The 25,985-nt window shown below is 42.4% G+C and overlaps 1 protein-coding gene across 3 annotated transcripts in view; it reads right to left on the reverse strand.

Annotated features, from left to right (window-relative positions):
* The window catches only part of KIAA1217 (KIAA1217 ortholog), a 96,103-nt gene that overhangs the window by 25,462 nt on the left and 44,656 nt on the right, over nt 1–25,985 (reverse strand). For 2 of the 3 annotated variants that reach the window (XM_010156106.1, XM_010156105.1), the window contains exons 1-4: nt 22,923–23,755; nt 15,117–15,169; nt 8,300–8,460; nt 1,765–1,940 (exon numbers count right to left, since the gene is read on the reverse strand). In XM_010156106.1, coding sequence (XP_010154408.1) covers nt 1,765–1,940; nt 8,300–8,460; nt 15,117–15,169; nt 22,923–23,755 — 1,223 coding nt within the window. Of the gene's footprint in view, nt 1–1,764; nt 1,941–8,299; nt 8,461–15,116; nt 15,170–15,613; nt 15,719–22,922; nt 23,756–25,985 lie in introns of those variants that run through there. The other variant, XM_010156104.1, reaches the window with a different exon arrangement.

Below are 25,985 nucleotides of genomic sequence, written 5' to 3' on the forward strand. Positions count from 1 at the left end.
GCTTTGCACTTGTTTATACATCTGCACTGGGATCAGCTTAAGTGAAAGTGCCTATATAGAGTGTTAACCTTTTTCTGTGACATTTGATGTGCAATTTTCTGATGTACACTCTTCGTTATTAACAGCCATCAGCTGTGGAACTTAAAAGTGTTGTTGTCAGATGTGCTTTTGGGCTCTGATCCTGCAAACGGGCAAATACATGACAGAGAAATCTCATTGGACACACCTGATGAAAAAGAATTGCTGGTGATTTAATGTTTGTTTCTAGCATGTTTCTAAAAGGATTGAACTAACATTTACAGCCTATGAATGACCTAAGAAAGACACTTTCCTGTAACACTAACAAATGAAGTAGCACAGAAGCAGCAGAAACTCTATGAACAGAAAAAATCCCAAACACTGATAAAACAGAACCATACTGCAATCAAAGTCATATCCTAAATGAACAGCTGTAGCAACTAATGCCATTTGCACTTGACCTCACTCAGTATCCATTTTAAGAGGCAACACAATAAACAGCCATCACACACCTTCTATCCACAAAGAAGAAACAATCTAGAAACTAGGAAAAGAGGTACATAGGAATAAAGTGATAAACAGGAGGGTAATTACTTAGGATGACAACACAACGTTATTTAAGACTACAAACCAGCTGAGAGGTCTATATGCACCAGCATGGACTATTACCACACACTAAACTTTTCTTCACAGAAAACATACACTCCCTTAGTAACACTCTACCTTGTCTTTACAGATGCACCATTTCTATTACAAACCTTATTCATCTGACAACACACTGATGAACAAGAAAGATTTACTCTACTTAGCTGTCAATAACCGTACTCCTATGGCTCTTTAATCATCATTCCCAATGACAAGCTGACTATAAAGTTTCACTCGATTATGGAGCAATTCTTCAGGTGTGAACTAAATGCGGTAATGAGAAACAAGTAGTTATGAAGCACCTTACAAATGTGAGTGTTAGAACTAGTGATACTGTTTATTGATTTCAGCTTCACTTTGACTCCTGCTGACTCCCAACATGGCCTGAAACAAACTGGATCCCACCAGTCTTAATAGGCCAAAGTTTTCTGGGAAAAAAAATGTCTTACAAAGAGCCTTTACACAACAAAAAATAAAATAAAAGTATTTTTATCTGCAGTTAAGTATATAGAAAGCCCAGTGAGTAAATTTTAGATGGACGCTGGCATTGCTGACTGCAATTAAACTTCATTCTTCTATTTATGAGCTTCCCCTAGTTCCCCCATTGAATAGCCAATGCACTTATTATTGAAATCTGATTTTCATACTTAAAGCCATACTCATTACCTTTCTTCGCATCCATTCGTTCTTGAGGAAATTCCTCCCTCCATCCCTACAGCGTAATATGTAAAATTGAAGGGGAGAGCTAGGGGAAGGGGAGGATTTCAGAAGATATTCAGAAGGCAGTCACGGTCCTTACTGTCCTATACAGGGGACATCTAAAGAGGTTGAAACTGTTTGTAGTGGTGGGACTTACCCAGTAGGCTGTGCTTAGAAGGACTCCCAGTCAAACCCAGTGATTTGTACACCACAGACAGTTTTACAGCCAATATGAGTGCAAGGAAACACAGCTAAAACAGCATACACAGGTGCAGTTTCACTGAAGTCTTACTAGTTTTAAGTTTAAAGCTTTAGTAATCTAAAATTTTCACTAAAAGCTACTAATTTATGGAAGAAAAAGCCATGCAAAAGCAACAAATTCTAAGAGCTTTCTCAACCCACCATAACTTCTTCACAATCTTTTCTTCCTCATTGAGGTATTTCTGCCTTTCTTGTTCCACCAGGTTGCGCTGCCGCTGCACAGGATCTTCAAGCCTCTTCACTGTTTCGATCATTTTGCCATTGATTTCCAGCTCTGCTTTCTTCACCATTGCCCTCAGCATCTCCTGGTTCTGCAGCTGTTACACAAAAGAAATCAACTTCAATTTTTCCTGCTTGACTGACGTCCCTGGCAACAGAATACATTGCAGAGCTCAGAAATAGGTTGGGATAAACACAGCCCTACAGCAAGAGAGTTTCTGCCTTCTTCTTTCCCCTTTTAACTTTACCTATAAACATTACTCTGTGAGGAAGCGTTGGGGGTGAGAAAAGCCTAAATCTGATTAACTTCTAATGTGTATATCTAACTTTCAGTTGCGAGCTGACAAACAAGAGATGTTGGGATCAGTACACCACCTCCAGTGCATAACTTCTGCGAGGATTGTGGCCCCTTCACTCTGCTCAGTCCAGCATGAATCAAGAATTAATCACGCCTCACAAGAATGCCGGAAGCTTGACTTCCACTTTGCATGTAGCTTGTAAGCTTATGCATCGCACTGCCCATACATGCCTGGTGGATAATCCCACACATTAATGACAAGGCTGGAACACACTGCTGTTCTCAGAATGGAATTTTTCAGTCTCTTAAGTGGCAGAGGAAGGATTGTGCCGTCCAGTCTAATTTGGTACAGACATACAGCTCATCTGCAATACATAAAACCTCCCTTGACTACCAAAAAAAAAACCCAACCACCTTTATAATAGGGTTATTTTTTGAGAACTGTAAAAGTCACACCTTCTTTCTTGCCTTATCCTTACGTTAGATATCTGAACCATTAATTTTCTTACTGGTATGTTTACATAGTAAAACACAGCTAAGAAAACAAAATACTCTTTTCTGGCTCGCTCTAGAGCAGCTATGCCCCACACTCACACAAACCAAACCTGTTCAAGTCTCTTAGGCAAATCACAACATTCAAAGTGATAAGCAGGGCTCCACCTACTCACAGCTTTAGGATGCAGACAACATGAACACAACTCTGTTCGCCCAGCAGCCTTCTCGTACTATAAGATTTTAAAAACGACCCCTTTCGGTTGGGAGATGAAGTTCCAGGTTTAAAACTAGCAATCAAACCATCAGCTGTCTTTTAAACATCCAGGTTTAACAGCCAAGCCATATTTAACATACAAAGTAAACCCACTGCCTAACAGGAAGAATCACAAAAATGGGTTACCTACAAGACAGTATAATGTAACAAGACTTCTTTGTAAGTTGATTTAAAAAAATTCATGGGAATCAGAGGGGAAAAGCCTTTGCCCAGGTCATTCTTTCCAATCAGTATGGGAATTAGAGGAACAAACTCAACTCTCACTTGAGAGATTCTTCAGTCCTTGTGCCTGACTCTGCCTCCTCCAGCAACACAACTGTGATGAGAGGGAGGGTAACACTTCACTGAAAGTGCGTGGAGGGGTCTGAGCTGTGACAAGCAGGAGGTGTTAGCTCAAAACTCAGCTGAAGATAAGTGTTAGCAGTTAGGAAAAAAAATGAAGCTGGAAAACATTTGAAACAGCACAGATTTATAAGCACTGTCAGCTGCTTTGTACCAGACTGGATTCTTTTGAAGACAGTGCATATGTGTATTTTCCCTCACTACGGGATTAATGTTTGGGTTTGACAAATTAAAACCTCTTACGGTGAGGCCAGCACAGCTATCTGAGACACACATCTCTTACATCATTTTCTTGACACACATCTCTTGACATATTTTCAAGAAGGAAAACACAAATGGATGAATAAATGAGTGAATGAGCATGTAACACTTCAGTCATACAGTTTATTCACAGCTCTTTAAAAAGTGGGGGAATTTGACATGGGGAAATGACTTGGGAAATGTGAAACAACTGATCTGAGGTCAGTGAGAAGGTCAGTAACAGAGTCAGACTTAAGTCTCTGGTGTCCAGAACTTAAGGTCTCTGTGTTCCTCAGCTGGTAACAGTGACTCCCAGTAATACCAAAATTGAGTATGTGTGTGAGGCTGTGCAATGGCAGGTACACTTTTTTCCCTATTATGGGGGTATGTAGGGGATCTATATTTACTGTAGTGACACCTACAGCTAAGGTGCTTGTCACTTCCGTTTATGTAGTGCTTCAACAGTATTAGAAAGTTTCAGTCATAGAAGTTCATCCGTTTCTGATAGCAAGAATAGAGAATAAAACTCTAACTCAACAATATTTCAAAAAGCTTACACGTTAAGGATTCACAAACATCAATGTTTGGAGTGAGCTCTTGAAGACTGGGAAATTACTCGGCTGGGTATCAAAGAGATGCTTTTGCCATTACTATGAAAATTCATGCAACACTTGGCTAGTTCGGGAAAACATGGTTTTGTTCATACTTGGAGAACAAGGACAGAAGATGAGAAGGGAGAGGTACAGAGGGGTGCAGAGAGAGAAGAGAAGGAGCCGGGGGAGGGAGGAGCAATTGTGGGTTTAAGCAGGGCAGAGTCACCAGCCAAAGCACAACATGAGGCAGGGTACGCAGCAGCAGAGGGGAAGAGCTGTGGGTGAAGAAGAAGAGGCAGTCTTTGGCTGCTACAGCACATTGAACTCCACATTCTGGAACTGAACTTGATTCTTACCTTTCTTCTGACAGTAGGTATCAGATCTGAGACTTCCTGGCTAAGTGTACACCCTCTTTGTCCCTCAGAACACCTGCTATTTGCTCCACCACCTCAAGTAGAACTCATCCTATGGATCTGCCAGAAATATTCTGGTTCCATAGACCAGAAATTTTGTACTTTAAATTTGCTTGAAAACAAGCCAAATAAACAAACTTAGACATTCACACTTGAAAAGAAACTTGTTAAAACAGTGTTCAAATTCCAAAGTCAAGTGCCCAAAGGTAAAGAAAAGCAATGCAGGCTTTCCTGTCACTACCAAATGGCAATTTCTTGCTAATTAGAGGTAACTTGACTTATAAATGCAAGGAGCAATCAAACAGACAGATATTTAACATGCTTTTTCAGAATTACAGCATCCTCTCCTATGTTCATCACTACTGGTTCTCAGTCCCAGCCTCACCAATCTACCTTGTCCTTTTTCTTTGGCTACTGCTCCAGCCATTATCTATCCTGTTCTTCCCTGCAAGTACCCCGGCACCACTGCTTGCACCTACTTCAAGAATAATCTGATAACCAGTTAGCTTGCTTTGAACCAATTATTATCTATGAGACAGGTAACTGGAAAACCAAGTATTAGTTCACAGCCCTGCTTCTCATTAGTAGACAAGCATGACCTGTCCAACGGGAGCTTCCCAGGCCCAGGTGGAAGAGGCTTCTGGCCACCCACCTCTCCACACCCTGCAGTGCACAGCCACACACAGGGACTGACCGACTGCAGCTCAGGGTCTCTGTAGAATCTAATTATCAAATTCCTGAAGTTTGTTACCATACATAGATTAAGTGTAGTCTCACCAATTCTATAATGCAGTTCAAAACATCCAATGTACATATCAAAAAATCCACTGTACATATAAACTCATGATATATACCATGAACACATACTCTAAGGCTTGGTTCAAACCTGCCACTAAGAGTTCTCATTATCTGGGAGTGCAGAATGAACAACCTCACTGTACTCATCATGGACTTCAGTCACCAACTACGAATGCATCCAGGACACAGGATGGGTTATAGCCTCTTGCTGGCAATGAGGAAAACTCCATGGCATCATGAAATTAGTCTTTCTTGAGTATCTCTGAAAACCAGAGCGCTTAAGGACGATGCTAGTGGAGTAGCAAGTGTATCTAGGCTCTAGCAACAGCTATGATGCAGATGTCTATTTCAAAAATCTCTGGTTAAAATCCAACCACAGACTGAAACAGTCTTAACTTTTTGGTTGCATCTGGTAACATATATATTTAACTGGTGTGTGAATCAATACATCTGGATCAATTGCTGCGGGGTATGTTTTAAGAAGAGGATTTGGCCAGCACAGATGAAGGCTACGTGAATGAACGAGTCTTTTCCATCATGTGCGTCGCTGATTCTATTAAGCAGATGAGTAAGAACTTACAGTGATATCATCAACTGAAAATTGAACCATAGACAGTATTAAATATTGTTTTATGTCCTGGGCCTTTTTCTTAGTTATCCTGCCAACTTCTGTGGCTGTGCAATCATCTTTTTCAGTTCTCTGGAATGATTTCTTTTAGTCTGTCACTGTATGAAAAATTCACACGAACAGGAACAAACTGACTGCCAACCCAGGAGAAACAGTGAAAGTGAAAAATACGAAGTCCTGTCAAACATATTATGCAAACAACCTGGAAAAAACAGAAAAAGACTTTTCCCTTTTACATTAAAATTCTTTCTCAAAAAACATAGCGCAGAATTTTTTTCATTAGAAGTGTGATATTTCAACACTCCTCAGTTTAAAACACTACCTGTTTCACTTGCTGCCCTGCAAACTGTGAGCCCTTTTTCAAAACAATTCCACCCATTCAGGAAAGCCGTTGACAGAAACTCACTCTCACGAATGTAGTTTATATGTAATATACCAAAGTTTCCCTTGAGCTACAGGTTCTTTCATCTGACTATCACAGATTTGGCCACTTCCTACTGTCACAATGCATGAAATTTGCTGTCATTTCTGAAATAAAGGAATCCAGCCAGAGTTAATGAGCACACTCAGGATACGTCCTTTTTTCCTTCTCAAGACTTCCTTGGCAGCATTGATTTGTGCAGATGGTACAAGTTTCTTCACTTCTGTGTGCCATAATGCTATGTCTGATCAAAAGCACAGTTACTGCCCCGGGCAGGGCCATGGGAACAAGCTGCAGCTGGGGAAATGCCACCTCCTGGGTGAGCAGGCCCTGTGAGAACGATGCACTTACTGCCTTCAGCACAGCAATTCAACCTCCATCCCACTTTCCAAGGCCATATGCTAAGCACAGCTGATGGCCAGGCTGCAGGCGTTTGCCAAGAGCTGTGTTTGGCGCGTGGGGTTATAGGACAGAGGGGCTGCAGTGGTTTGCAGTACACATGTGGAAGAATATGCACTTATACATTATGTGCCAGGGCAGAGATCCCAAGTCGGCATCTCGAAATTAGATGGGGACCAGCACTGCTGGGAACAGCTTTTGAAAGATACATTTGCTATAGAAACATATTCAGCCCAAACTGAAAAGGTAAATACACACGTGCTGTATCACAGGCAGAGGTCACCCGGCTGGCACAACTGTTTGCTCCAAATACCTTCTGCCACCTCTTCATTACCAGCAAACTGAGCACAGGACCTTGTTATAGCATCTTCAGTCTCGGCCACGTTTTCTTTAGCCAGATGTTTACCTCCCGTTTCTGCTCCCCTGCCCTATGACTGGTTCATAATTCCATTTCCTTTAGTTAAGGAAGTGAAGGCAAAACATTCTCTCAATTCTGACCTGTATTATCACTATTGTATTCTAAAATTAATCAGCAATTCAAAGGAGACTGACAGAGTACCATGCCCTTACTCAAAATCACGCTGGTCATAACAGCAATAGCTGCAACCCTACAATACCAAACATGTGATGTCACTTTCCAGGCAAGGAGGACGGGCAGAATGCTCAAGTTTCCCCTGCTGTCCACTTTGTCTTACAAGAAATTGCTTTACCTCCTTGTACATCTTCTGAGACAATACACAGTGCTCTTCAGTTTCCAATTAAGTGAAGGGCTGAAGCCTTTCAGCTTCATATGCTGCATATGCTTATTTTCACGGTGCCTGAGATGAGCAGTGCACATTTACATTTGCAGCATGGTGGAATGTGTCAACAGAACATTTTGGTTCACTCTTCATTGTTCTTATTGCTTCTTGGAGGTTTGAGGTGCTGATGTTTGACAGAAAGGTACTGGTAAAATGTGAATGTAAGTAAGGCGCAACAAACTTGTGCAGCAACTTCTGAAATATCTATTTTCCTTGCTGCTCAAGTTGGCTATTCTTTAGGATTCTGTAAATACTGGACTCAGACTCTGGCTTAATGAACATCTACTGAGCCTCAGCTACATTTGGGTTTCCTGACATCAAAGTTGTTTACTCAGGAACTTAAAAACTGTCTCAACTGTAAACAGTATGGAGCAGGAACATGGCTCTTTCCAGCATGTTTATACAGCACATAGCATAGCAGGGTCCAAATTGTAATCACAAACTTGATATTCTTGTAATATAAATACTGCTTTAATGTCTAGAGCCCTCAAACAACGTTAGAAATGAAGTTAATTCTCAATAGCTGAGCAGCAGTAGTTAAACTGAGCTAATTCTCATCCCTCAAGGACTATGCAAGTCGTACATGCGAGAGCAGAATATGCTTCTGCATCTGTAATAGCTGGGTCTTCCCTTTGCCACAACTCTGCTACTGAGAATCACTCATGTACAAAAGGTAAAAGAGGAAGAGAAAAAGAATGGAAGGAAAAGAGCATTTGCTGACAACCCACTTTGCTGGTGTTACCCAGACAAGCATACCTGTAGCTGCTTCATCTGGTGCAGCTGCAGCCGCAGGTCCGACACGTTGCGTTTCATACCATGCAGGCTGACTTGCATTGATGGGGCTCCAGCAGGGTGATGGACAACTGCTGACTCCACAGCGCCCAATGCGTTCTTCCCCACAGACGTGTTGGCAGCGCCTGCGATAAGCAGCAGCACAGGTTGAGCTCACCAGCAGAGAAGGTGCAAACACGATCCTTCCTCTGCCCACTGAATCCACATATATTTCACAAAGATGGACAAGAAAGGAAAATTACAGCCGCCAATGCTCAGTATTAACAGGGGACTGGTACCTTCTTACCCAATACATTGTGAGGGAAGGCTGTACAATATCAGAGTGTATCTGTACTGGAACCTCGGCTGTATCAGAGCACTGCATTACCACAACACTGCTTCCTACCACATGTGGTTGAGATGGGATAATAAGCTACAACTGCAGATTACATAAACCAGCAGAAAATCAAATGGGTGCTTAAAGTAGCTTCAGGATTGTCCTCCCAGGAGCCATCTGAAACCAAGCTGGTGCTAATTCACAGGACTCTTGAACTGCGTATTTGTTGATTAATCATCACTGGAGAGAGATTCAGTCAAACTGCCAAGTGAGGGGAACAGATTTCCATAGAGAGTCTTGCTTTGCTGCTTAAAGTACAATTGCATTATTTCTATCAGGTGTTGCCAACAGCTAAGGTATAAAACCAGGAGAATAGAAATGGAGAATTGCTCTCCAGCCATGTTCCATCCACCCACTCCCCTTTAGTCTGTCATTTATTCAGGACTCTGTTTACAAGACAATAGAGCCTAACACAAGGATGCCACATTTTGTGAATAACCACCAATGTCCTCACAAGATTTTCTTCATTAAATAATGCTGTTTCTCGACACAACATCAACGTCAGGCATGTTCTTTTCAGTCTCAAATACCTGGGAAAAAGCTTTATTTACAGGATACAAGCAAATTCCAGCTCATCAGCTAATAGTCATGTTACAACTTCTGGAAATTTGCCCTTATACACCCATATTCTTCAATTTTTTTCTAGTGTGTCCCTTTCCTTTTGACCAGCAGGCAAAATGACAAGATTGTCAATAGGGCGCACTTCATTTTCTAAGTCCAGCACTATGTAGCCCTGCATACTCTTCTGATCACAGTGCCTGATCCACCTTGTCCCTTGGGCTCAGACAGCTCAGATGGCTGCTGCTGTCTGAACTATTGCATTATGTCATTCCCCAATTCATTTTCTTCTTTCTCTATGAATAAAACAAAAATCTGAGGAAACAGAAAATAACTCATCAATGGATATGCACAGGGACTTTGGTCATCACTTGTTCCCACAAGCACATATTCTATCAAGTTCAATGAAATCAAGCAAAACTAGTCTTGCGAGCTTTTCTTTGCCTGTTGAAGGCAAAATTTCAGTGCACCAAAGGGCACAACACGTTTTTCTGGCTATTTTTAATTTTAAATTAGGCTAAAAGGTTTCTGAAGAATCATGTTTCTTGCTTTACCTACATTTGCAATTCCTGTCAGTAAAAGTACAGGCACCTCTGGGTGCACCCGTGCTATATACTGTGTGCCATGCTATAAGCTTCTGGAGACATGCTCAAACAAAAAGCTGTTCTAGCCCAGTCTTGGCCGTTGTAATGCCATACCTTACCCAGACGTGCTCCAGCTAGATCTGCTCAGTGCTTCAACAACAGCACTTTTCATTTCACTGCCGAGCAAGCTGCTGCACATTTATGCTATACTCCAGTATGATTCAATGCTCTCTTGACTTTTGAAGAGCTGCTTAACAGAAAGCAACACTCAAGAAATAAGAAGTCCTTGTTCACTGCCAGTCTGTACCCACTCAATGCTTCATTCTAATATATGCTAATACTTACCTGTCTACATGTACACTGCAATTTTTCCTACACTCAAGCATCTATTTCCCTTCCACATGCACTATTTGTTGCATTTTTTTTAAGAAAAGCTCATTTAGTTCATAAAACCTACAGAAACCACCAGAGAGCCTGAAAAATGTGGGTAAGCCTCCAAGAGTTCTGATCCCTAGCCACGAATCTGGACTATTTTTGAAAGCACATCTACCTTTCTGCTATTCTTTGCCTCAAGCAAAAGCTCCAAAACCTCAGCCCCGACGCTGTGATGATGCAGCCAAGGCATGAATCAGTCCCCACCAGTCTCTCCCCCTGATGCTGGACCCCAGTCAATTCACATATTTTCTCAGGAAAGGGTGTCTGCTTTCCTTTTAGCGTACATGGAGTGTGACCTGCTTCTGTAAACAATAAATGTCTCTGACTCCCTACAAAGCAGCTCTCCTCCTCTGCTGCCTTGGCCATCTCTTCGCACCATTACTACTCTCAGCTGCCACGGTGTCCCTGCTGCGGAGCGTGCTCGGAGCCTGCGTCGCGCGACGTGGGACTCCCGAGGGTGTGAAACCCCACAGACACTCAGTGAGTGTGGGATGCAGTGAGAATCAGCAACTGATTTCGCAGAGATGCATGTTTTCATCACAAAGAAATAAAAGGGCAGCTGAATGAGCAGCTCCTTCATCTAGGGAGTATAGCTCGCTTCTGGAAATAGTCCAAGGCTGCACCTCTGCAGTGAGATATACGGCCAGATGGATTGAAGGGAAAGAAACAGCACTGGCTCTCAGCTTTCTAAATAAATGCTTGCTGGAGCTAGGTAAGGGGGCCTGAATGCAAAACCTTCCACAACTTAACACTCTGGACAAAAAACCAAACATTAACTTTTTTTTTTACAAAAGGTAATGAACTAAGCTGCCATTTTTAAAGTACAAAGAGAACTGATGTGTAGAAAGAGGAAAGGTTTCCTATTTGCCAAGGCTCAGGAAGGTAAGGAACGCAATTTATACTCCCTGACACTTGACCTTGGCTATGGTGCAAAGCCACCACTCTCCTTCCATTTTCCAGATTTTATTTTTCTTTCTAATATGCCAAGAATTTGTTTTGAAGCAGCCTAGAAAGAAAAGCCATCAGAAGACACCCAGCAATGTTTCTTCACAAATTACTCATTTCTTGATCAAAAAGCTACATTATTTTCAAGCATCATTTGGGGAGATACATGACAATTATTTCATTCTCTTTCCATCCAGTTAGAATCCACTGAACAAATGTTAAGGTTGCAATTCCACTGTTAACAAGCCGTTACGGCCAGGCACTAAAGCACCCTTAAAAGAATGTTCGATACACATTAGCGTGCAACTTCATGTCAGAGATCCCAGATGATTTCAGGATCATGTTTTACCTGAGTATGCTGGCAGAGTTCAAAGACTGACATGATCTATCTTTGAATCTGAGATAAGCAAGCAAATCAGGACAACATTTTTAATTCACAGATCATCACAGCAAGAGTATGATGGTCAAGCACAGAGTTATGCACAAGTGACAAGACAGCTCACAATGAATGAGGAATCAAATCTGGGACCTACATGTGTAATACTTCTGCCTGCTGCTATCTCCCTCTCTGGGTTTGTACTGGTGGTGTTAGTGCAGAAAGGTGTACTCCTTGATCCCTTTTCAGGAAATACCGAAATGTCCTTCTTCCTCTTCCAACAAGGCAGCAGCCACCAAAGAACTATCGCTTTTTTTGGTAGTCCATGATACTGATTCTCAATTGAATCAATGAACCCAGGATTTACTCTATCTCACCACTTGATGAACAAAATGTGACAGAAAAGAGAGTAGGTGAGCATTTCTCAGCATATTTGTCAGTAATCCCAAGGCTACTCTTCCTAGTATGGTCTATTTTGAGAGTTACATGTTGTCCCTAAGTGAAGAATCCCTTGATGCCATTCACTCTTGATGAATTGAAGAACGTTACAAGGATTCAGTCACGAGATTTCCCCTAATATTAGTAGAAGAGGCATAGCCAGTCTGTCAAAGGTTACTGCTCTTTGCACCCACCACCATGAAAGAACTGAGCCTAAAGCAATAAAAGATAAGAAATGCAAACAAGCATGATTGTTACAGGCTCATTTTCCCCGGTGAAAAAGCATTTTTATTTAGGTTTTTTTAATATTTGAGGCTAAAGAATCTGCTACAGACTGGCAAAGCAAAAACATGTTAAATACAACAATTTGGTTTATATGAAATACCAATCAGAATAGTCACAATCTAGCTATATGGAGTTAGCTAGGATTTAGAAAATTTGGTTCCTTTCCCTTGCCAAGTGAGCTAGTTCTCTATTTTTTGCATGAAAGTCTCCTATCATTGGAACACATACTGTAAAATACAATGTTGGTTTAACATTGATGAGCCAATTTTATCCCGCACAGATGTTTTATTGTTCAGGATAGGAAGCAATTCACGTTTCTGCTTACCAGTGCTCTGGAAAGGACTGCTAAATCAACATTTTATACCACTTTTTCTTTCAAATAGACTTTGAAATCGCTAAAAGTGGTATCTCAGTGAACAGATGTCACGTGGAATTGTACACTAAGAGAGTCGACTGCCTAAATGGCTATACTTAATAAGGATCGGGGTGAACTGAAGAACCAAACAGTGGTCAGCAAAAGCGTTTCTAGATGCCGCTGGCACCTTTAAACCCAAGTATATTTACAGAAAGGAGAAATATTCTGTAGCATATTCTAGCACATTACCTAATTTTCAAGTGAGCAGGGACTGCATTGACTTATTAGACCCTGTCATGCACAATTTCAGAAGCAGGTGTAAAAGCAAAATACAGGACTATTCTATTACACAGCAGTCTTCAACACCAGCTGGTGTGGGTTACAGTACTGTAGTATACTGGGGCAGCATCACGCCTTGTTTCCCTTACCTGTTACCATTTCATTTTGTGGCTGAGTCATGCTGGAAAGACAGGATTTAGGGATGCAGATGCTGGAGTTACAACCATACTTTATAGCACTGATAGGGATCCTTGCAGACAGCTGCCTGCATAGCTGGTCCCACTGCCCTAGCCCAGGTTCCCAAGTGATCAGAAAGGCATCTATTCCACAACGTGACTGCTGATATCCTTACATGCTGGTTACGGGCATGGCCGTGTGACAAAGCCAATGTCTCTGTCAGTACATGACAGATGCTGATCTGGTCTTTTGACAGTAAACGACATGCAACCCTGTCAGGCTTGGACATGCAGCTGTTAACATGTAATTTTGCTATTTCAGCGACAGGCGTTCGGTCATACGGCAAGGTAGTGAAGAGTCTTTGGGAACAACAGTGGCAGGAAATAGCTGCTGGTCAGATGAAGCATGCTGTTCTGGTGGGCTGGGCATGACTTCCACACCAAGGAATCCCCACCTTCCCGTTGTACAGGGCCATTTTCTCAATGAATATTATTTAATTTCTCATTTCATTAAGAGCACACACGAATCACTGAATAATTTAGGTTGAAAGGGACCTCTGGATGGCATCTGGTCCGTACTCTCACTCAAAGCAGGGCCCACGTAGATCAGGATCTCCAACTCAGTGTCCCCGCAAAGTACTTCTCTGAATTAGTAGGAACACAGTGAAAGCGGAAAGGCCAAACAGCAATACAATACAAAGAAGAAAAGAAGGCAATGGGTGTGCAGATCTTAATGGTTTCATACAGGTGCTTTGCATCAGACAAAACCTGTGCAAGTGGGAAATACCATAAATCCTCAGTGTATAATGACACTGAAGTAAGGAAAAGTCTGAGGGCATTTTTCAGCCGTTTTGAAAAATGATGGCCTTTTCAGTAAGTTGTCTGAAACTGATAAATTACAACTTATTTCTCCACAGCCTGAAGTATCGTTCTCCCCATCCAGGGGCCAACGGGAAGGAAGGAGCTGGAAGAGGTCCAGAGAGTGGTTTGGGACCAAAGCTCCAGTACCAGGACTTTTTAGCTCTCTTGCCCTTGCATATGCTTGATTGTTTCCAGGTCTGATTTGATTTCTGTCGGTTAGGAGGACATACTGTAATTCCAGACAAACAGGAATCTTGAACGTGAACTAACAGCTCCAACAGAAAGGCTAGTTAAGAGCATAACAGATTTAATGCTAATAAATGTGTGTGGTTTACTACCTGCTGGAGCACAGACCTCCCTGTGGGAACAGCTTTACCAGGAAGTAGGGAACTGCCTTTATTTGCATTCAGTGCATGACAAAGGGTGAAGAGGAGGCCTATTAACGCGCAGCCCTGCAGACATCTCCAGCAGCAGCTCATACACAAAGAGCTCCAGTCACATGGAGATCTTCTTTCACAACAGCCTTAACTCCACCTTTTAAATGCTTAACAGCTCTCCAAGTGGGAAGCTAAAATAAGACCAGCTCCTATTGGCTTCATAATTGATACTTGCTCAGCACAGTTTAGGCGCAGGCTAATTATTAGTAACAGATCAATACGGCTTAATTAGGGAAAGTGCTGCCTTGCTGACTGCTAAATTCCTTAGTGTCATTAAACCCATCCCGTCCTACTGACAGCAGAACCTTAGAGAAAAGTTCAGGTGACCAGAATAGGAATGAAACATTCCTACAGCAATCTGGATATCACTGGGGTTACTGACAGATATATACTATAGATGGGATGAATCACTGGAAAATTCACCATATGCACACACTCTGTATCTCATTTAAACCATTCAGCACAGGTGTAAAATTCATTCCAAAGACCACCTCAACCTGCCAGAAATTCCTCTCGTAACAAAGATGTGATCGACTCTCATATCTCAAACTTCAGTTCTGACAGTACAGCTACTGCAATTTAAATAAATTTGACATTTCCATAAACTGGGATGGTAATAACGTTAAAGCTATTCATCTAACTGAATAAATTGTAAATTAAAAATGCATTATCTTACCTGCAGTATCAATGCTGCTCTTGCTGGACACAATTTTCAACATCATCTTCTCACTAAGTAATAAAAAGAAAAATCATAATTTTAACTTACTAACAATAAAACTGTAGTGAAGTTTAAAATCAGCAAAATCAATGGCCTTGTCTAATACATATTTTAATTTAAATCACCAGTAGCTTGTCAATAGTTGGTTTTTGGTGTTTTTTTTTTTTTTTTTAATCAGCTTTTAATACAAGTTAAGCAAGGAATGGAGTATAATCAGTAGAAACCACAGAGATCTAGCTACATTAATTTTTTTTAACAGAGTAATGCAGTTAATCTCCATCTATCATTTGGCATATTCTTCCTCTCTGCCTAGCACTCTCATGGGGATGATAAAGATATTTTAAAATGATTGAGCATTCAGGGTTTGGGTTTTTTTACTATTACAGTCAAATATTTTTGTTGATTGATTATTAAAATCATTACAGAGAAACAGATTTAATGAATTCTTTTTTTACCTAGAAGCATCTTTGCTATTACTTGTATTTGGCCCTTTAAAAAGCGCGGACTGAACAAGACCAGTTAAACTGGCAATCTGTTTCTCCATGGCTTGTATCCTCTCTCTGTAAGACAAGAGAACCGTTTGTTAAAGCCAGATATATCTGCTTTCAGACTTGTTTTTCTATGTGAATGATTACCACAGGGCTGGAAAGACACTACAGAGTTTGTGCAAAGGCCCATGGGTACCAGTTTGCATATACCTTGTTGCAACAGCTTACCACATCTTGGCCTGGACAGCTTTTGCATGGTAACAGACAATAAAAAAAGACAGCTGCTTGGTTAAAAAAGAACAAAACAAACAACCCCCAGATAATTAACTTCTAATGATCTTATGAGACAGGCACCTAAAACATTCAGTTAATGCCTCTTGGAACCAGTGAAAATAATTTTTTTCAGCATTACATAGATTTTCTCTTTTACCTACACTGGGCCAATAGTGTTTTCTGTATATAAGGTTTCAGGATTAAAGACTTTACACTTCTTCTTGTTACTATTTTTACTTTCCCCAAACCCAGGATTTTTGTGTGCAAAGCATTTAATCTTCCCAAGCTGACTACCTCCCAGCCCAAATCCTTTGCACCTGACATGGCAACTGTCTGCTTTGGAAAGGACGGCAATGCGACAAACCAGGCACAGGACTCCAAATACAGACTGTACAGCAATATTGTTGTCAAACAGATTTGATTTCATGCACACATCCTTAGAAACTCATAAAAGCAGAGGAAAAGAGATGAAGAAGAATGGTAACAGGTATGGTCAGTGTTTTCTATAGGTACCAAAGGCCACTAAACAACCACAATCACTTTTTTTTTTTTTATAGGAAGGTTAACATTTGTGTGTTTATCTGTTTATGTAAATGCATATATTAGTCAGGTACCAGGCGACTTCCTGGGTGGGCTCCAAAACAGACTTTTGCTCATACAGGTGCCTACTTCCACATGCCAGTATGTCAATGACACCACAACACAGACGCACATCAATGTGGAACCTCGGACAGGACCTGCTGAAAACGCGGCCCTGTATGCCAGCAGCTAAGTGACTGGGAGACACACAAAAGCAAATGCTAACAGCAGGCTGTGATTTTGGAAGATGACTGGGAACAAAACTTCTCAAGAAGTAAGTGACTAAGACCAGCAGCAATGACTGATGAAAGAAGATGGGGCAGGCACAGGCAGCCCCAGCTACAGGGGCCACCCATCACCACTGTGGCATCCTGGGCATGCGGGAGCAGCCAAGCTCCAGCCACCCTCAGCTCCAGTCGCCACTGGGTGGCCAAAGCAATAATGCCAACCGATAAGGGTCATATAAACTCAAATATAGGTGCTAATACCAGGCAAAAGCAAGCTGACATGATACAAAACAAGTAACCAGCCCACTTGTAGCCAGCCAGATTATCCGGCTAATTATTTCATTCACAGTAAGGGAATGAAATAGAGGTTTGCTGGGGTAGCACACAGATACCATAGCCAGGAGAGACTCCAAGACACCCAGACGTTGAGAAAACAGGGCAGCAAAACAAGTAATGAAATGCTAACAGACACAAGGAGAGAAGAAGACAGTGCTCCGTCAGTCCGCAGCCGGCAGACGAGGTCTTACTGTGATTTAATACAGCGTGCGCGTCTTACTTTTCTGTCTTCATGTAGAAAGGTATTTTGAACGGTGATGTGAAGTCTAGTGAATCTGACCTAATCCATTCCAAACCAAGAAATAAGTTACTGAATTTCCACTATTATAAGTTTTAAAATAAGAAACAGGTTCAGGCTACAGTAACCTTTGGAACAAAAACAAGGAATAAAAGCCTGGGATAAATATATTCTAACAAACTTTAATGCAGCATTTTTGACACTTAATAAGGAAAACATTTTTTTTCCCAGATAATCATCACAAAACCTTCCTGGAACTAAACTCAATTGAAAATCTATCTGTTTTACCAATTCATAAATATGATGGTTTTTCCATCCCACATTTGATAATCTGGAAACAATTTTCTGCTTCAAAAGGGATCATGGCAACACAAAGCTGATCTTGTCCTTTGCCATGAAATCTAGGAAAATATGTTGTTAAGAAGGAGAGGGATGTTCCAGAGATAGGAGATGATGAGAAACAAATGAAATACTGAAATCATCTGCACAGAACACATTATTTTTCATATGGTAAAAGCATTAAGAATGTTAAGAATCTACATGTGCTCTGGAGTTACTCCTTTAAACACAAGGCAGGATTTTTCCTGTAATCATTTCACTTTAAGACCCAGACTTGTTACAGCCATCAGCACCAACCATTTCAAAAACAGGTGTCTGAGAGGAGGCGCCTTTTAGGTATTAAATAAACCAACCCGATTTTCAGAGACCTGGCGGTCTGGCTGAAGGCAGTGGGAGGCCGCGTGTTCCAGCACAGGCAGGGAGGCACGCGGCTGGCCCAGCAGCAGGGCCATGCCCTGGGCTGATGTGGCTGGAGGGCTGGTGGCACAGTCCAGCCACACAGCCCTGGACGAGCAGGGATGGGCGCTGCAGCTGCCCCCTTCCCCTCCAGCTTCCCTATGAAGGGCTAGAGCAACCTTGGCTCCAGAGGGAGAAAATGAACACTTTCCTCAGCCTCTGCCAGGCCGGCGTTGCTGTGCTCCCTACTGTGGAGAGGGAAGGTGGAGGAACAGCCTACCCCACCATCTCTTCCTGCACCAGGCAGGCTGGGGTCCCATGGATGGGGCAGCCGAGGTCCCCACAGCATGGGGCAAGCTGGAACTCCGATGACATGGGGCAGATCAGCGTCCTCAGGGCTCAGAACAGGCTGGCACTCTGGTGACACAGGGCAGGCCAGAGCCCCCATGTATGGGGCAGGCCAGGATGTGGAGCACTAGGAGAGAGGGTCAGGTAGAACAAAATGCAGCGGTGCCTCTTTGCCGGCGCTGGTAGCACGAGAAGGACGAACACTGTCTCTGTTCCCAGACTAATTTCCCAGATAAATCTGCATCTCTCCACCACCCAGGAAGAGTAGGGAGGGTCCCTTCTATAGCAGTTTGGAAAGAAAGGGCTATTTTATCAGCTGGAGCACAGAAGGGTATTGTTTCACATTGTTTTACTGTGAATGCTGGGAGAGGCAGAAGTGGTAGTACAATGAAGGAGGAAAGGAGGGAGCAAGGTCAGAAGTGACTCCCAGCTCTAGCAGGACTCGCGGTCAGACTCGGCTTTGGCTTGTCACAGACCTCAGCCATCAAAGTAGGCACGAACCGCTAACCAGCCCTGTTTTCACGGCAGCCTGATCCACAGCCTGGATACGTCCAGGCACTCAGGCTCTGTCTCGCCATCTCGCTCTCCAGATTCAGCAGAGGCAAAACAAGCCCTTGCTTCTCCAGGGTCTGTGAACTGAAACATCAGATTTCATCACCAGATTTCTTCCTTACAGCTTCACGGAGGTTTCATGTCACTCCCTCTACTGCAACTAACTGGAAATAATCCCAAGCAGGGTACAGCATACTGCTGAATTGGTACACATTTCTCACTGTGATACCATTTAAACATGACTTGCATGCTCCTTCCCATTCCTGGGGACATCTTTATTATTCACATCACCGAGAAGACACATTTTACAGACACAAACTAGAAGTGGGCTATGTAACTGTTCATTCATGTTCCTGTCCGACCCTAGGCTGTGCAGCGCATCATCCGTAACAGACGTATTCAAATACCAAGTCTGACACCACAAACTAATTGGCACGCTCTCCTGGAGAAAGATTCTCTGTGACTTCATAACTTATAGTTAGACCCCGAGTGAAGCCTGCATAGTTATCAAAAAGAGGATCAGAGGCAGGGAAAAATATATTTCTTTATATATTACCCTATGAGAGAAAATTACATTAGATTTTTTTTTTAATCTCAATGGGAATAAAGAAAGAAACAGGAATAGATTGTTTTTCCCAATGACTTCTCCAGAACCAAGTGAAAGTGGCACAATCTTTAGGCCAAAGTTCCCCCAAAACAGCAGAGTGGATATCCTGAAAAGGTGTGAAGCAAAGAGCAGCAGAACTCTTCTGTACTGTTCTCCTCCCAGAGGAAAGATACACACAGATGAATATTTCAATCTTCTACGAATGGTTAAACTCAAACTTTCTACATCTTGAGGCTAAAGAGAAAAGGGAAGCTTTGAAGCCTTGACAGCTGTGATACTATTTGACAACTCTTATCCAGGAGCCTGCAACTCATCTTCCTAGAAACCATTCCTTCAACAGCAGGAAGCTGAAGTACAGTTGGCCTCCATTCTCTATTTGGTCACCTGCATTCCTCTTTTTCTGCCTGGTTGTTCCACATCTTTCAGAAAGGAAGATGCAGATTTGGCCCTGTGGAAAGTGTCTGAGAGGGTATATCTGCAAAGTTCACCCTTCTTATACAATTCTCAGTGCACTGCTGATGAAATCTCCCACTGTCCATGGCTTTACATAGTATAACCATTTTTTCCTATGGAGAGTCCATCCATACTTTAACATATCAAACAATAAAGTGTTTTTGTGATAGGAACAATATCAAATAACCTACACATGGCCATTACACTTTAGTCTTGAACTGCAAGCCACGAGCCGTGAATGTGATCACATTTTTGCTCAGTTCTGCCATCACCTTTTCTTACTAATGTGGCACAGAAAGAAGAGGACAAAAGTTGTGTTCAGGCAGAAGAGAACGACAGTACACTCTTGAAATAATTTTGGAGGAAAAATGTTGCATGGAGCTATTTTGCTATTCTAAGGCTTTCATTTTAGTGAGTACCAACATTTTTATATACATATGCAGCACTATCAAATAACCTAGAAGTTTGCAACACAATGTGTGTTTTAATTGCAAAGAATGTAAATTAAATAACATTTAATTTAATGCATTTTTGGGTAAACAGCTTCTTTTCCAATTCATCAACATTTAAACATCTGCTTTAGAATCATAGAATCATAGAATGGTTTGGGTTGGAAGGGACCTTAAAGATCATCTAGTCCCAACCCCCCTGCCATGGGCAGGGACACCTTGCACTAGACCAGGTTGCTCAAAGCCACATCCAGCCTGGCCTTGAAGACAGCCAGGGATGGGGCATCCACAACATCTCTGGGCAACCTGTTCCAGTGCCTCACCACCCTCTCTATGAAGAATTTCTTCCTGACATCTAATCTAATCCTCCCTGTTTTCAATTTATACCCATTACCCCTTGTCCTATCACTACCAGCTCTTGTAAAAAGTCCTCTCCCAGCACCCTTGTAGGCCCCCTTCAGATACTGGAAAGCTGCAATGACGTCTCCTCGGAGCCTTCTCTTCTCCAGGCTGAACAAGCCCAGTTCTCGCAGCCTTTCGTCATAGGAGAGGTGCTCCAGCCCTCTGATCATCTTCGTGGCCCTCCTCTGGACTCGCTCCAAGTGGTCAATATCCTTCTGATATTGAGGGCTCCACAGCTGGATGCAGTACTCCAGGTGGGGTCTCACCAGAGCAGAGTAGAGGGGCAGAATCCCCTCCCTCGACCTGCTGGCCACACTTCTCTGGATACAGCCCAGGATACGGTTGGCCTTCTGGACTGCCAGCGCACACTGCCGGCTCATGTTCAGTTTTTCATCAACCAGTACCCCCAGTACTGCTTTGTCTGTAGTAACTTCCAGAACTGTCAGTTATGTGGCTAATACACATCATGCTGAATTTTAAGGTCATGTATTTACCTGGAAATATCATTATGCAAATGCTATTTTCATCACTGTCAATATATTCTGGGACCAGGTTTTACTCCTGGTGCAAAGCTGAACTATCTGTAAGTTAAGGTGCTGCAGAACTATCTGTGTAGTTGCTCTTTAAATATTCACATATACACAGCCTGGTGCATATGTGTGTAGCTGACTGAGCAGATGAGATGCCCAGAGGGGAGAGAGAAAGTCGCACAGACTGGAAAGTTGGTGTCCTCCCTTATTTTCAACCGCCTAAAATGAACCTTGTAAAATTTTTTATCTGAAAGCTGCCTCTTGTATTAGAACTGGCAAATATAGTTAAAATTATTTCCTAGTTGCAATAATGGAACCTTGAAATGAAATTTCAGGTATCTGCATCTTTTTCTTAGAAATAAATAGATACAAATCAGGCTTCACTGACACTAGATTGTAATATGCCCTAACTCATACACTTGTGTCAACATAACTACCAAGCTATAAGCCTGTAATTTTTGTGGATGGCTGATTTTATTCCATCCTCTATTTTCTCCCCACCAGTGGACCTCACAACATCATATTCTTTTTTCCAGCCAAGCATGATCAGTGGCGACTAATTGTTGAGCGAGCCACTCAGATGGAAGGGAAGTCTGGGGGCTACGTGAAGCTCCAAATTACCCCAGTGGTTAAGGCAGTCAGCAGTTACCTTTGGCCTCTGTAAGCTCAGCACTTTACACCTATTGATCTTCACTTCCCTAAAGAGCTCTATAAAAGTTAACAGCACAAACAATATGCTAGAGATTATCACAACTCATACAAATACACAGCAACCGACTGGCAGCATAAGGATTTTAATCTCCTAGGACAGGGTCTATGGCAGGAGAAGCCTTTCACAGACCTCTGCGTAAATCTGGTCCTTAAAAAGACAGGAGAGATCATTGTCATCATTGTCAGTGCACAAAAGTTAACAACAGTCAGGTCACCAATTATTTGTGATGCTGGAAAAATCACTGGAATAGCATTCGTGTTTCAATTTCTTCCCTGGGACAGACTTGCTCTTCTCAGCCGCTTCCCCTTGAGGAACATTACTATAAACAACTGTCCTATTTTTATGCAAATTCATGTTTTACAGGAGATAAGACAGTAATGATAAATTCTTCCCATTTCCTAACACTAGATGAGAAAAACTCCACTCCATAAAGAACCAAAATTGTAATATAAGAATGTCATTCTTAACGGGGGTGAAATATATTCCCTTATTAGCAGGAACAGAACATCATTTGTTCTTGTAACATGATCTGGTTGTCTGGAAAGAAAAATCCTAGTTAATCATTTTATTTTATTATAATTTTTCCAATGACTGAAATTTACACAAATGAAAATAACTAGGGATTCATCATGGGTTGACAATACTTTCAGATTAATAATGGGAGGTGTCACATCTCCTCTAAATTACTAACTACCTTAACAGAGAGCTAATAAACACTGCAGCCCAGTGCAGCGGACTCCCACGCATTGCATGTCCCCTGGGTGTTAAACAACACAAGATGCACAGATTAGGAATGTTTCTCATTTGCATAAATTAAGCCCCAGCTCTGCCTTACCTTGTCTCCTTGTCCTTAGGCATTGCAGGTGGTCCATAGCCAAAAGCCTGCTTGTCAACTGGAGAGGGCACAGCCTCGGCCATGCCCGGGATGCCGAGGGTGCTCCGTGCTTTCGCGTCTACAAACACAGGTGGTCCGGGCTCCTTTTTGAAGGACTGGCGGCTGGGGGAAGACCTGTCAGGCTGGATGGTGTGGGAGGGAATGTGAGCGCTATGGTGAGGATGGATATCAATCATTCTCATGTCAGCCACCCTGTGGGGGGAGGCGGGAGGTGTTTTAGAGCTGAGAGTGGGCAAGTGGCTCTCTGGGTACTTTCGTGACTTTTGTCTGTACAAGGACTGCTCCAGCATTTCAGGCTGCATAGAGGGGTTGCAGTAAGTGCTTGATGACCTCATGGCACTGCGATGGTAGGCTACAATGTGATCGGGGACATCAAGGGGGTGTCCGGAGTGGGGTGCAGCCACACTCATCCTTCCCTCGTGAAACAAGTAGGGGTCACCGTACAGACCTTCATTTCGGATCAGGGCAATGTTTTTGTTACTCATGTCCTCATCTGGCTTCACGTCCCGTCTCTCCAAAATGGCGCTTGGGCTGGGCGATATTGAGCGCGAGGCTGTCACGCTGGAGAGCCGGTCCCTGGGGATGGTGGCGTTGCCTGGCACACCCATGGGCCGGCCCCCGCCATAGGGAATCCTGGACGGAGAGGGAGGCATGGAGTGGGGCACTGGGGTGGAAGGTGGAGAGCTGGGTATCACATGCGCAGGGTGCGTGGCAGATCCAGGGCGGGAAGCACCTGGGCCGTCTCGGCCCGTGTAAGCGATTTCCCTCTGCATCTGGAAAGAAAAGGAAAAACATGTTAGAGAGAAAATTACTGAATGAGCAAAACATGATGTGGGTTGTGACAACCCTGACATCTACAGAGGAAAAAAGGGAAAAATACCAAAACATCAAGACCAAATAAATTGTCTTCCGCATAAATAAAACACTTAGGGACCTCAGTGCCTAAAGAAAATAAGAACTATAAACAGCAATAAAATGGGCTGCATGCTAAAGAAATATGAGAGTTTTAAAAATGCTTTTACTTAGGCAAAAACCAGCTTACTCTAATGTGATATTCACAGCTAGCAAAGCTGAAATCAGGGATTTCAGTGCCAGGTGTTCTAAGTACAAGTAGCCAGTGACACACTTAAACAGTTTATTGATCAGACACACAGGCTAGATTTCACTGATTCCAAAGCAGGAAGAAAATGCTGATGCTCTGGCATCACAAACAGACCTGAAGTCCTTAGACAAGAAAAATAAATATTACAACTAATTGGCCATTTGCTTCAGTACAGGATTTAGTCTTTTGCTTGATGTGGTCCTTATTAAACAAAGGATACGCAAAGCATAGGAGAACAACACACAAAAGTTTTTATTGACTGTAACAGTCAAGTTGCATGAAAACAATCTGACCCCATTAAACATGTGCCATGGGTTTTTTTCATTGCAAAGATAACAGTGCTTCTGACAGTTTGTGGAGCAGGCCCTCAGAAAGTCACTGAACATTTTTAAGCAGTAGCAGTAACTGCCAGCAGTAAGGAATGAGCGAGCAAGGTAGAAAAAGGGAAGATTTCCATACCAACACGTTAGGGCTCTGTTAACAGAGGCCTTGACAAAAATCTGCGGTGGATACATGTGCTTCTGAGACTGCAGCATCTTACTCTGCCCAGCAATGACCTCTCTAGATGGCTGAACACTGTCAATGACAGATCCAGGAGAAACTCTCCCTCTAGCAAGCATCATGTGCCTGCTCTGGTGTCATTAGGGTAAGGTGGAAAAACAGGGAGATGAAAAAGTCAGCTGGGTTCCACCAACTACATAAGAAAAAAAAGAAATACAGCCTCTAAAATTTGTGTTGGCAATTTCATCTTCCTTCTACAATGCTTCCAAGGGATTGTAGAAAACTGAGCATCACCAAGCCCGACTACCCATTCTTAAAGTTACAGAGCACACATTAATGTGCAGTGGAAGTTGCTGATCCGAAATCTTCACCATTTTTCTCCCCTCTCACTCCTTGCTTTGACAATGTCCCTGGATTCATTGCAGTTACAGTGATCCACGGCTGATGAAGCAAGAAATTATATTCTATTCCTGCCTCACTACAGGTTTTTCAACTGCTAAAGTAATTGCGATGGCGGTATGTAAACAATAGCTGTTCTCATCACAGCAGGCTCCACACTTGGGAGTTACAAATGACGTTTCCCAGGGCCAGAGATCAAAAGTCTGGAGTATCAGGTATCAGAAAGAAGAAAGGAGATAACCTGATTGTGGCAGCAGCAATAATAAATAAGTGTAACAGAACAAAGGAGCACACTGGGAGGGGTCATAAATGACCCAGACAAAAGTCATCAAGCCAAAGGGGAACATGGGATAATTTTTTAATTTGCACAGAGAATTACTGTAGCCTGGAATTTAAAATAAAATATAACTAAACAGGACTAATAAAATTATCAGTGGGCATTCAACACAGTTTTCTACCAGCTTGAAGAAACGCTGCAACATACTGAGCTGTATTTTGTGTTCAGAAACTGGACCTGGGCCAGCTGAACAAAAAGACTCCTACTGACTCTGAGGAGCTTTGGGATCATGCCTCCAGGGATAGGCAGACGTAGATGTTTTGCACTGAGAGAAGAGCCCGAAGAAAAAAAATCCTCCTTGGTTTCTGCTGTACAAGCTATGCCATGCCCTGCTTAGTTGCTTCAGCTAAAGCTACAATAGATGCAATAGTATGTGGCACAGAAACCATAGACACTGGGATACACTAGGTTGCAATGAGGGGAAAATTCTAATGTTACCTTGTAGAAAGGAGAAAATTTCCATGGGAAGCTTTGAAAGCAACAGGTTTAATTTCCCCTATCTTCTGGACTTCATATTCTTGTATATGCTCTTTCATTTCTCTGAAGTCAAAGAAATCTGTCCAAAAAACTTCCTATTTTCCACCTTAACATATTGCCATACTTTCAGATGGAAATTGGGAGTTAAAATATGGGGCTGAGCTATCGCTCAAAATCCTGTGTTTGA

The sequence above is a fragment of the Eurypyga helias genome, unplaced genomic scaffold (assembly GCF_000690775.1).
Source record: "Eurypyga helias isolate BGI_N326 unplaced genomic scaffold, ASM69077v1 scaffold6077, whole genome shotgun sequence".
NCBI classification, from domain to species: domain Eukaryota; kingdom Metazoa; phylum Chordata; class Aves; order Eurypygiformes; family Eurypygidae; genus Eurypyga; species Eurypyga helias.